Raw genomic sequence first — 13,245 nt, 5'->3', positions numbered from 1 at the left:
AGTTACTTGTGTACCAGGCCTATTTTCATTGGGATAGGTTTTTATATTCACAGTTATTTGAACCAAATCTGACAATGCCTCATGACATCACTGACCGGCTAAGGTGGGATAAAAGTCTTTGAACTCCTGCACATCATATGACCCCTCACAGGACAGCAAACACATGTTGTATGTTTTAAAGTACTCAGCAGCCGCCAGCTCCATGTCTCGAGCACTGCTGCTAAAATCCCCAGAATTATACAGCTTCACAGCCTTCAGGAATAAAGCCTGAGAGGAGAGAAAAATAGATATGAATCCATATTTAGTTATTTTGGAATTGCTTCTAACAAGTGAGGTTAAAAAGGGAAAACAGGAGAGAATAAATACCTCATAGGGCTGCTCCTCATGGTCTATGAGGTACTCCTCCATGTCAAACAGGCTTTTATAGTAGTTGAGACTCCTAGATAGCAGGGGATCCCCAGGGTTTCGCTGGAGATATGTGTGTGCTGCCGAAACTGCTCTCTCCAACTCATTCATCTAGATGCACATAACATAAGATACTTTAGCATCTGATTTTTTTGTTTTACAGGTTTTTATTTCTGGCTGTCAGCACCTGATTGCATGGACAACATCTTTCAGACTCATTTCATTGGCGTTAGTGGAATAAGAGGCCAGTATCCAGCTGAGATTTGTCCATTGGCTTTCTCAGATTTAAATATATCTTGTGACTGCATGCTTGCTATTAGAACAGTCAAGTCACATGTATTTATATAGAGCTTTATAGAAACACTTCTATCTGTATAAACAATTTATTTGAAATTGCCTTTTCAATCTATGAATCAAACAGTCAAATGTCTGTGGGATGGTTCATGGCTGTCCTGCTGATGACAACAGAGACACAAATGATGCCAAATCCAGCTCAGACCTCACCTTGTCACGGTGGTGATTGTATAAACACACATGAAGATGAAGGCAAATAGGTAATATTTAATAAATTCAACAGGTAATCCAACACAAACGGAGCAACATTCAACACATCCAAGATAGAAGACACCTAACACTGAACTGAAACAGAACCAAACATATATAAAGGTGAGAAAGATGATGATAATGAGTGAACAGCTGAACATAATTAGTGTCCGTGAGAACAAATGAGTGACGAAGGCAGACGATGACAAAACAGGTCATCGTCCAAATAAACATGATTGTGACAGAATGCCCTCTCCCGGTAGGCAAGACCTCACACTGTAGAGAAGAGTAGACGAAGTGGCGAAGGGGTGGCATACAGGCAGGAGGAGGTTATGGAGGTGGATAGACAACTGATACGAGGAGGAACAACAAAATCCGGGGTGGTGATGAAAGTGGAGATGGCTAAGGGATGACTTTTTCCAAGATAGAAGACACTGAGATAGAAGACACCGAACACTGAACTGAAACAGAACCTGTTTCAGTTGCTGCTGCTGAGCTTGCGTCTGTAAGCTTTGTGTATCTTTCTGTTTTGAATCATTATTTACTATCATTCCTTGTTGTTTATACTGCTACATATAGCATTCTCAACATCACACATTAACCTGACATTGCTAGCTTCAATCTAAATCGTTATTGCCACCACAACACAATACTAATTCGCTAGCCATCTTAAAAATATATCTAAATTACGTCATATGCTCTCATTGACAAATGCGGAACAATTAGTTCATGCTTTCATGACATCAAGGCTAGATTATTGTAATGCTCTACTGGGTGGTTGCCCTGCACGCTTAATAAACAAACTACAGCTAGTTCAAAACGCAGCAGCTCGAGTTCTTACCAGAACCAGGAAGTATGACCATATTAGCCCAGTTCTGTCAAAACTGCACTGGCTCCCTATTAAACATCGCATCAATTTTAAAATATTGCTGATGACTTACAAAGCACTAAATGGTTTAGCTCCGCAGTACTTGAGCGAGCTCTTAACGCATTATAGTCCTTCACGTCTATTGCGATCTCAAAATTTCGGCCAGTTGATAATACCTAGAATATCAAAATCGACTGCTGGCGGTAGATCCTTTTCCTATTTAGCACCAAAACTTTGGAACAATCTTCCTAACATTGTCCGGGAAGCAGACACACTCTGTCAGTTCAAAGCTAGATTAAAGACACATCTCTTTGACATAGCATTCACATAATACATTATAGACTTCTATAATTCAGTGTTAGGCTGCATAGATTAGGTCAGCTGGAACCGGGAACACTTCCCATAAATCCTGATGTACTTGTTACATCATGAGAAGAATGGCATCTACGCTAATTTTAGTGTCTTTGTTTATCCCGAGGTCTTCCCAAAGCCTGCCGGATCCAGGCCGTATCCAGATCTGACGAAGGCCCTTCGCCTGGACCCGATGACAACGCAGTGCTGAAGTGCCAACTAGTCTCTCCCTATGGAGGATCCCTTTCCCACTCTACAGATAAAGCGACGTTGGGAAAACTCAATTTGCGTATCTACCCCGAATTGATAAGATTAAATAAAATTCTGAATCAAAACTATAAGGAAACACCAGTAATTTGTTTAGGCTTGGTTTGTAGGGAATAACAAACCTGCACACATATATTCAAACGCACATAACTATAGAACCAATTCTTAATGCGCATGTGAACGCCATCAGCGTTTCTCACAGGATCGCGTTTAAAGTCTGTGTAGAGAGAATGGTGTCTTCTTGCCGGCCCCTAATTTAATAAGAAATGATCGTTGCGACGGAAGCGAATCAATCAAAACTAACTTTAGCTGTAAAATAACTTTATTAAAGAACCGCTATAAAGCCAAAACATTCTCTGTTACCTTAAATTATACGTTTATCTCTGTAAAGCTGCTTTGAAGCGATCTACATTGTTAAAAGCGCTATATAAATGAAGATGACTTGACTTGACTAGCCTGCAAGCGTGCCATCCATGCACTCTTTATTTATTTTTCTCTCGTGCACTCGCGCCTTTTGCGAGTTCATCAAACCTTAGGTGAGTAGGATCAGTCAACCAACACGGTGAGTCATGTCATCTTCTCCTCTTATTGTCACTTGCACTTCATGTAACATGTATAGCATAGCCTTCTCTGTCAGCACAGGATTTACATGTGATAAATGTAGGGAGATAGTCAGGCTGGCGGAGAAGATTTCAGAACTAGAGACACGCATCCAAACTTTAATCAAGGTTAATTGTAAGAGTGCAAGGGCTTTAGATACTGCTTTGCCACATTGGTGATGTGTCTGTTCCCCGAATTAGGAAATACAAAAAACTTCCGAACCCATCTAAGGGTAAAAATTGTATTGATGTTCAACAAATAAAAAACAGATATAATACAAATGAGCAAATGATAAAACTTGGGTTGCTGAATATTCAATCCCTTACTCCAAAAGCACTTATTGTTAATGATATGATTACAGACTATAACCTAGATGTGCTCTGTTTTACAGAAACCTAGCTAAAACCAAACGATTACATTACTTTAATGAGTCCACCCCACAAGTTTACGGTTATGAACATGAACCTCATCTGAAAGGCAAAACGGGAGGTGTTTCTGTAATTTATAGTAATATTTTCAAAATTACTAAGAAGTCTAGTTTCAAATATAATTCTTTTGAAGTGTTGGTGTTTAATGTAACAATATATAGTATAAATGATAAATCACGTTTGAGATTTGTGCTGGCTACTGTATACAGGACACCAGGGCACCATACAGACTTTATCAAAGAATTTGCTGATTTTCTATCAGAGTTAGTACTGGCTGCAGATAAAGTCTTAATTGTTGGTGATTTTAAATCTACATATAGATAACGAAAAAGATGCATTGGGATTGGCATTTAAAGACATTCTTAACTCTATTGGAGTTAGACAACATGTGTCGGGACCTACTCATTGTCGTAATCATACTCTAGATCTAATTATCACACGGAATCAATGTTGATGCTGTTGAAATTCTGCAGCAGAGCGATGACATCTCAGATCATTATCTAGTCTTGTGTAAACTTCATTTAGCCAAGGCTGCAAAGCCGACTCTGTTTTACAAATATGTTAGACCTATCACTTCTGCCACTAAAGATTGCTTTATTAATAATCTTCCTGATCAGTTTCAACATCTCAGCATCCCAGATAGTTTAGAAGAACTCGATATTGCGACAGAAACTTTTAACTCTCTCTTTTCTAGCACTTTAGACACAGTTGCTCCGTTGCGCTTAAAGAAGATAGAGATCTGATAGAGATCTGTCTCCAATAGAGACAGAGCGCAACGTGTCATAATCTGAAGACCATGCCCACCGGGGGTGGAAAACAATCCAACCGTCTCCATTGACTTTCCATTGCGAGAGGCTGCCTCCTTGTCATTTATGACTTATAACAAAAGACAGAAAAACACCTAAAAGCTGCTGTGTGACAAGGTGTACAGCAATCAAGCTAAAAAAACCAGAAATACATTTTTATAAGCTTCCGAACCGTAAAAGCCAGCCTTTAAGGAGACAAAAGTGTATGCAGGCAATAAGACGTGAAGCATCAGCAGGAAGATTGGGTAAATTGTGGGATCCTGATACTCAGTATGTCTACGTGTGCAGTAAACATTTTGTCACTGGTAAGTCAAATATCCAAATGTCAGTTTTATATATTATATTTATGAAAGCTAAGCTGTAGCATTTTGACAGTATGCAACTTTTAGCATGTGGATAAAGCAGAAAGCTATGCAGTAACGGTTATGTTTGCGAGTGCCTTAGCTACAGTAGTAGGGTTACGTTACTAAGAGTAACATATATATTATTATATACGTTAATAATATAATAGGGTATATAATTACTAGGGGTGTAACGATTCGTTTTAACAACTATTCGATTCGTATCGCGATTCGTGGTTGTCGATATGATTCAAGGACGATATTGGTTCATTTAGAACGATACGATACGATCTGAAACGATTCAGTGACTTGAAATCGATTCAGTGACTTTTTAGCCAAAAAATCTTGAAAGGGAATCAGGAATCAATTAATTATGCTCGTGCAATTAAAGAGTGCACGCTACGAGCACAGTATAATGATGACAGGACATGAGATTTCGTTTTTCTGAGGTGAGAGACTTTATTTCGTTACAAGTTATGAAAATAATGATAGAAATATAGCTGAAAGCAGCAATTACTGGGGCCAAGCAGAATAAGATGACAAGACATGGCTGAAAGTGTCAGATCAACTGCAACAATGAGCAATTAAAGACATTTAAAGAGGATTTTAGACGAAATGGCTGAAAAATCATAGAAACAGTAATTAAAAATATGATTTAATTGATTAGCACTTTCGACAAATAGGTGGCGCAGTTACATAACTGATGTGATGTGGTCAGAGTGAGGAGACAATGACACATACAAAGTTTGGTGTCAATATGTCAAGGCATTGCAGAGATAAAGCCTGAATAATGCTTTTAGCATCATGCCTCAACTTTGCTGCTGCGCTATACGAAAACGGTTTCGTCAATCAACACGAAATCCATAACTTTTAGTCGGCACCGTCTGGAGATGATACGATTCCATTTTGGTGAAAATCGGACAAACGGTCTAGGAGGAGTTCGAAAAAGTAGGTTTTGACTGAAAATCAAAATGGCGGACAGGAAGTTCGGCCAAATAAGGTAAATTTGGTATCTATGTTCTCGGCTTCACCCAAGGAATATATTAAGACCAGTGGCATTTCAATAGGCCTATGTATTCAAAAGTTATTAGCATTTTTATAAATTTTGTTATAACTTTTGACCACTAGGTGGCGCTGTCTCTAAATATTTTGGGTACCTTCAGGGGATGGTGCTGATGGCACATTCTGAGTTTTGTAATATTACACCAATGCATTTGTTTAGTATAGCTTTTTATTTCACAAAACTGCATTGAAGTCAATGGAATTTCATGTTTTGTTCTATTATAGCGCCACCAAGAGGCTCAGTCCCACCATTTTTTTGATGTGTCCTCAGAGTGAGCCCATACATATGTGTGTCGATTTTGGTGAAAATATCTCAATTCGCTTCGGAGTTATAGACATTTATATGAAAAAACAAGTAAAAAATGACTGACACATGACTTTGATTGGATTTTACTACCCCTTACTATCAATATTTTCGCATTTGGGCGTTGTAATATAGTTAACAAATTATGATTTCAAACTTCTGATGGTGGTTTTGTCTCGATCGGACAAACGGTTTCAAAGATATCGGCTAATGTTTTTAAGCGCTAAAATCACAACGCTACAAAAACCGTAAAGGCGAAACCTAGCATGTTTGGTATCGTGGGACTCGGCAACGATTCAGGAGTCTAATGAGATGAGTTTCGTGAAAATAAGTCGATCACACCCAAAGCTATAAGCATTTGAAAAAAAAAGTTCACCACTAGGTGGCGCTGTTCCGAAACTTCTCATGCTCCTTCAGGACATCGTGCTGATGACCCATACCAAGTTTCGTAACAATTCGTTCATGCATTCTTAAAATACAGCATTTTAGCACAAAATTCAAAATGGCCGACAGTCAAAATGGCCGATATGGTAAAATTTCATATCAGTCGAATCGGCATGTTGCCCTGAATCTAACAAGACCAATTGATATGATTTTTGGACAAACTGTTCAGAAGTTATAAGCAAAAATAGCCATTTTTCATATCTCCGGACCAGTAGGTGGCGCTGCGCCGAAACGCAGCATGTTGCCTCAAGTCATGCTTGTGAGGACATGTACCAAGTTTGGTCTGAATATGATACAGCGTTGCGGAGATACAGCCCTACGACTGTTTTCACAAGCGCTACGTAAAATTTGTTCGTGGGTTTATCAACAATGGTTAAGCGAATCAACTTGAATTCCATAACTTTTTGTCGGCATGGTCTGTAGATGATCTGATTCAATTTTCGTGCAAATCGGACAAACCGTCTAGGACGAGTTTGAAAAAGTAGCTTTTTAGGAAAATTCAAAATGGCGGCCATATTTTTATGATGGAAAATGACGTCATAGGGTGCAATCGAATCGTCATGAGCTCAGGAATCAGAGGAAAAAATAATTTTGTTGATTGGCCTTACGGTTCAAAAGTTATTAGCAAAATATGAGTGAAATTTTGGACAGGTGGTGGCGCTAGAGGGAATGACTTAGAAACACCAAAATTGGTGTATTTAATGTTGGGATAGTCCTCTATCAGAATGCCAAAACCAAAACAACTTTCCCGCAATCGGTTCTATGGGCTGCCATAGACTCCCATGGCGGAAGAAGAAGAATAAGAACGGGAACAGATATAATAGGTGCCTCCGCACCTTTGGTGCTTGGCCCCTAATAATGACACGGATATACTGTATAGCCTGACAATATCATCTGACCGCAGATACTGAATCTGGACAACACGTTTTTTTCTAATTTAAAACGTAACGACGTTGCATGCTTGTAGTTTATTTTGTGCTTTATATATAGGCTAGTGAAACGATATAAGCCTGCAGCGCACGCCGCCGCATTTGCGCGTACAATTGAAGAATGCGCGCTACTGCAGTATAGCGGCTGAGAGGACAGGAAAGTCCGTTTTTCTGAGGTGAGAGACTTTGCGCTGCTTGTTGTCTTTGTGCTGCTGCTGGCGCATCACGCATGGCGATCACGTCACAGATAGGCAGACTGAATCGAGTAACGTTTAACGCCCTTATCATTAAAAGTGCTAAGAAAAAAACATCCTTATAAAGTCTGACGTGCTTAAATCCAATGCGTTATTTCATAGTATCGATACAATCAATTCATTACCTTTTAAAACGATGTTAGATCGATATATGTCTAGATCGATATAACTTGCCGAGCACAGATCGATGTAGTTGGATCATTAAGAATATAAATCGATACATCGATGTAGTTGATGAATCGTTACACCCCTAATCATTACCCTATTTTCATTAATTATTACTAAGTGCCTTAGTTACAGTAATTGTTAGGTTTGCAAGTGCCAAGCTACAGTTGCTTGCTAACGCATAACTAACACTAGCTTTAGCTTGCTAACTTATTTTAGTTATCGATATCAACTGCACCCCAACTTCCCTATATATCTGGCTCTATTTTTTGTCTATAAATAATTTATAAATTGACATTTTCGTCTACACTAGAGAATCTTGGAAAAAGAGTATACAAAGAATACATCATTCCAATAAAATGTCCCTTTAGTAGTTCTCAGAGTAGTTCGAGAACTAGTTGCGCTCTGTCTCAATTGATCCACTTTTATGTCCTGAAACAACCGTTTTTTGGGGTCGACAGCTTATAAAAATGTATTTCTGGGTTATTTAGCTTGTTTGCTGTACACCTTGTCACATAGCAGCTTTTAGACATGGTTTTGTTTTTTGTTTTAAGTCATAAATGACAAGGAGGCAGCCTCTCGCAATGCAAAGTCAATGGAGACGGTTGGATTGTTTTCCTCCTCGGTGTGGGCGTGGCCTAAATACGTCTCTATGCCGTGGTATAATGAGCACACTCAGGCCCTTAAGAGAGCAGCAAGAAAAATGGAGCGCAACTGGAAGAAAACAAGCCTAGAGGTATTTCGCATTTCATGGAAAGAGAGCTCGATTGCATACAGAGAGGCCTTAAAAGCAGCTAGATCTGCTTATTTTTCAACCCTATTAGAAGAAAATAAACAAAACCCCTAGGTATTTATTTGAAACAGTGGCTAAACTAACGGAAAATAAAGCTTCAAGCCCAGAAGTTTCCAAGCAGCACAGCAGTAATGACTTTATGAACTTCTTCACTTATAAGATTGATAATATCAGGGAGAAAATTATAACTATGCAACCATCTACTACAGTATCGCATCAGCGAGTGCATTGTACTTTCCTTATGGAAAAATTAGATTCATTCATTGCTATAGAAGAGGAATAACGTTAAAATCATCTAAATCGACAACATGTATGTTAGACCCTATACCAACTAAGCTACTGAAAGAGATGATTCCAGAGGTCATAGATCCTCTTCTTAATATCATTAAAGGGATACTTCAGGATTTAGCATCAAGCTTTGTATCAGTAGAAAACCCGTAGTGTTTTCGAATTACCGTGCTTTCCTCCCTCATGTCCCCCTGAGACGAGAGATTTATGTATTTTTTGTCTGAAAAAAATCCTCAGATGACGCAAAAATCGTAATTTTGCGTCATTGGAGGATTTTTTGGCCAGAGGCTAAAGACTACAGCCAGTAGTAGGGGCTGTTCTGCATGTTTTCAACCCGCCCATAGGGGTGAGATCTCACTCACAGAATGTACACATAGTGTCAGCCGCCTTTCTTTGGAAGCTAAGCTAGCAGGCTCTTGTTCTGTGGAGAAAGCTGAGTAGTAGGAGAAAGCTGAGTAGTAGGGGTTACCATCCTCTTTTTCCTGGACATGTCCGGCCGTCGAGATTGTCCAAAATGTTCGGGATTCAGCTTTTGCTTTCTGCAGTCGCCATTCATTGTTTACATGCACACCTTTTGTTTCAATCTAACTGAATTCATTCCGATTGGTGAATCTGAGTGTAAAGTTTACATGAACGCTAAACAAGTGATCGGTTGATGTGCTTTTTTAACATTGCTAAGAAAATTCCCACTCCTCCGTCGCTCATCAGTAATCACGCCACCGGCCTCGCGCCATTCTCTCACGGCCCTCAGCCTCGTCCTGCTCACCACAGTAAACATAATGAATGGCGACTGTAGAACGCAAAAGCCGAATCCCGGACATTTTGGGCGATCTCGAAATCCCGGGCAGACTCGTCAAGGAGACTCACTAGTAACTTAGTCTTGTTGTTTAACTGCACGCTCTTACCGGAAGGCGTGGCTTGGGAGTGGCCTCGTAGAGCAGCGAAGCAAGTGCATTCTGGGAGTTTTTGTCTTTCATCCACATAAGCCAAAAATACATTTTCTGGCTTTTCTCAGTCTAGAAGGCTCCAAATTCAAAAATAATTTCACATTTCTACTACATAAATGACCCATTTTAAATACACATTCATCTTTCCAGAGGTGAAGTATACCTTTAATTCATCTTTGTCATTAGGATACGTACCAAAAACTTTTAAGCTGGCTATGTTAAACCGCTTGTTAAAAAAACGCAACTTGATCGTACAGAATTAGTAAATTAGCAAATGTTTTATATGAAAATAAAATTTATTAAATTCAATTAACTAATCATCTAATACGATTAAATATCAAGTGTCTGTATTTAAAGGGTCAATGACTGATAAGGATTTTCTACAGACCAATTTTGAAATACAAAAAAAAGAACACCTCTTGCAATTGTACAATCATTAAGGATGTTGTGTACAAAAAAGTTTATATACATTTTTTAATTTAAGTGATTTTAGTTTTCCTCATCTAGATGAATTGGCCGTAAACATGATTAAATTTCATGTGGTGCAAACATGATTTATATTAAAAATAATTAATTTTCTTTAACATACTTAACAGTTTTTTAAAAAGTTCCTGAAGTATTTAGAAACAAAGTATTTGCATTTTTTTATTTTTAAATAATGAAAAAATTTTTTTGTTCTGTAAATTCAGAGTTGCCTTATTAAATTGACTGTAAATCACAAATCTAGGGCTGTTAAACGATTAATCGCATCCAAAATAAAAGTTTGTGTTTACACAATAAATGTGTGTGTCCCGTGTATAATTATATATATATTCGCCTTCAGAACTGCCTTAAAGGAGACATATCATGCTTTTAAATCGTTCCTTTTAACATATAAATCATACATTTGTAGTCTATATAAAGCGGAACTGCAATGCTTGGGTCTGAATTCCTCATTATTATAGCTCCACAGGCCCCTTTTCTACCCCTTTTCTGGTGTGCGTCTGAGAGCAACTCGTTTTGGTGCGGTCTCTTTAAATACAATTGAGACACGTCATACCCCGCCCCCTCTCCAGTTTGCAGAGGTTCAACTCCACCCCGTTCGGCCATTTTTGTAGTTTAATAGCAGAGATACGATTATAGCGGCACAGAAACTTTTTATTCACACGTTATTAACAAAATGTCAACAGCGGAAGACTTGTCCAGCCAGCCTTACATGTTCGAGCCAGAGTCGGAGCCGGAGCGAGATGAAAATGAAGACGACGAACCTGCAGAAGAACGTCTTCATATGGATGTATCGCAGTGGTGTGTTACTTACTGTATGAAACTTTGGTCTTCCGACCTTTTACCACCGTGTCGATTTATTTTGATTAATATGTGCGAGGGAGAGAGAGCAAGACAGCGTCTAGTTTGGAGACGGTGTCTTGTTTACATTTTCGCCTGGCTCCGAAGAGAGAGAGAGTGCGTGCGCGCGACCGGGTCTCTCTCTCTCTCTGCTCGTTCTTTCAGTTAAACATGAGCACTGTCATAAGCGCGGCAGTTCATCTACATTAGACGGTGTAATGAAGCGTGTGGGTTACTACATCCAACAACCGAACATTTTAACTTACCCTCTCGTAACTTCTGCATCTTTTAGCTTGGACTACAAAATTGCAGCGAGAAATAGAAATGGCGGATTGCTCGAAGTGTTGGGCTGGAAGTCAATGCCCTTATTTGGCAGTTCCGCTGCAAATACTGTGACGTGATAGTTCACAAAACGTCATAGATAACAGAAAAATCTGAACAGGTTGAAAAATAAGGCCAAAACAGAATATAAAGATATCAACGAAGCACCTGAAGAGAATAATTTCAACTTTTCTGTACTTCTAAACACTCCAAATATACAACAAAATGCATTTAAGGGCTAAAAAAGTGGATTTAGCATGATATGTCCCCTTTAATTCTACGTGGCATTGATTCAACAAAGTGCTGAAAGCATTCTTTAGAAATGTTGGCCCATATTGATAGGATAGCATCTTGCAGTTGATGGAGATTTGTGGGATGCACATCCAGGGCACGAAGCTCCCGTTCCACCACATCCCAAAGATGCTCTATTGGGTTGAGATCTGGTGACTGTGGGGGCCATTTTAGTACAGTGAACTCATTGTCATGTTCAAGAAACCAATTTGAAATGATTCGAGCTTTGTGACATGGTGCATTATACTGCTGGAAGTAGCCATCAGAGGATGGGTACATGGTGGTCATAAAGGGATGGACATGGTCAGAAACAATGCTCAGGTAGGCCGTGGCATTTAAACGATGCCCAATTGGCACTAAGGGGCCTAAAGTGTGCCAAGAAAACCACCACCAGCCTGCACAGTGGTAACAAGGCATGATGGATCCATGTTCTCATTCTGTTTACGCCAAATTCTGACTCTACCATCTGAATGTCTCAACAGAAATCGAGACTCATCAGACCAGGCAACATTTTTCCAGTCTTCAACTGTCCAATTTTGGTGAGCTTGTGCAAATTGTAGCCTCTTTTTCCTATTTGTAGTGGAGATGAGTGGTACCCGGTGGGGTCTTCTGCTGTTGTAGCCCATCTGCCTCAAGGTTGTGCATGTTGTGGCTTCACAAATGCTTTGCTGCATACCTCGGTTGTAACGAGTGGTTATTTCAGTCAAAGTTGCTCTTCTATCAGCTTGAATCAGTCGGCCCATTCTCCTCTGACCTCTAGCATCAACAAGGCATTTTCGCCCACAGGACTGCCGCATACTGAATGTTTCTCCCTTTTCACACCATTCTTTGTAAACCCTAGAAATAGTTGTGCGAGAAAATCCCAGTAACTGAGCAGATTGTGAAATACTCAGACCGGCCCGTCTGGCACCAACAACCATGCCACGCTCAAAATTGCTTAAATCACCTTTCTTTCCCATTCTGACATTCAGTTTGGAGTTCAGGAGATTGTCTTGACCAGGACCACACCCCTAAATGCATTGAAGCAACTGCCATGTGATTGGTTGATTAGATAATTGCATTAATGAAAAATTGAACAGGTGTTCCTAATAATCCTTTAGGTGAGTGTATATATATATATATATAAAAAATTACACACACATGCTTGTATATATTTAAGAAATATTTGCATGTATATACTGTATATATATATATATATATATATATATATATATATATATATATATATATATATATTTATATATAATTTATATTATATATAAATATAAATATTTTATATGTAAATAACACATTTTTCTTAAAAATATACATGCACGTATGTGTATTTAAATATAAAAAATAATTATACACAGTACACACACATTTATTATGTAAATACAAACTTTTATTTTGGATGCGATTAATCGTTTCACAGCCCTTATTAAATTAACTAATCAATTAAATTCAAATTCCAATTAATGAATTGAATGGGGGCCAATTCTGAAATTCTGAATTTTGCACAAGCCTGTTATGCCC

The 13,245-nt window shown here is 38.8% G+C and overlaps 2 protein-coding genes across 2 annotated transcripts in view; one reads left to right on the top strand and one right to left on the bottom strand.

Annotated features, from left to right (window-relative positions):
- Nucleotides 1-13,245, bottom strand: part of p3h4 (prolyl 3-hydroxylase family member 4 (inactive)) — a 50,678-nt gene that overhangs the window by 22,833 nt on the left and 14,600 nt on the right. Inside the window, exons 2-3 of the mRNA XM_079878994.1 lie at nucleotides 367-516; nucleotides 96-267 (exon numbers count right to left, since the gene is read on the bottom strand). Of these exons, the coding sequence (XP_079735120.1) occupies nucleotides 96-267; nucleotides 367-516 (322 nt within the window). The remainder of the gene's footprint in view (nucleotides 1-95; nucleotides 268-366; nucleotides 517-13,245) is intronic.
- The window catches only part of LOC307163117 (uncharacterized protein), a 45,254-nt gene that overhangs the window by 23,259 nt on the left and 8,750 nt on the right, over nucleotides 1-13,245 (top strand). The gene's annotated exons all lie outside the window — the stretch shown is intronic.

The sequence above is a fragment of the Squalius cephalus genome, assembly GCF_949319135.1.
Source record: "Squalius cephalus genome assembly, chromosome: 8".
Classification (NCBI taxonomy): Eukaryota; Metazoa; Chordata; class Actinopteri; order Cypriniformes; family Leuciscidae; genus Squalius; species Squalius cephalus.
This window is presented reverse-complemented; position numbering and strand designations above follow the sequence as displayed.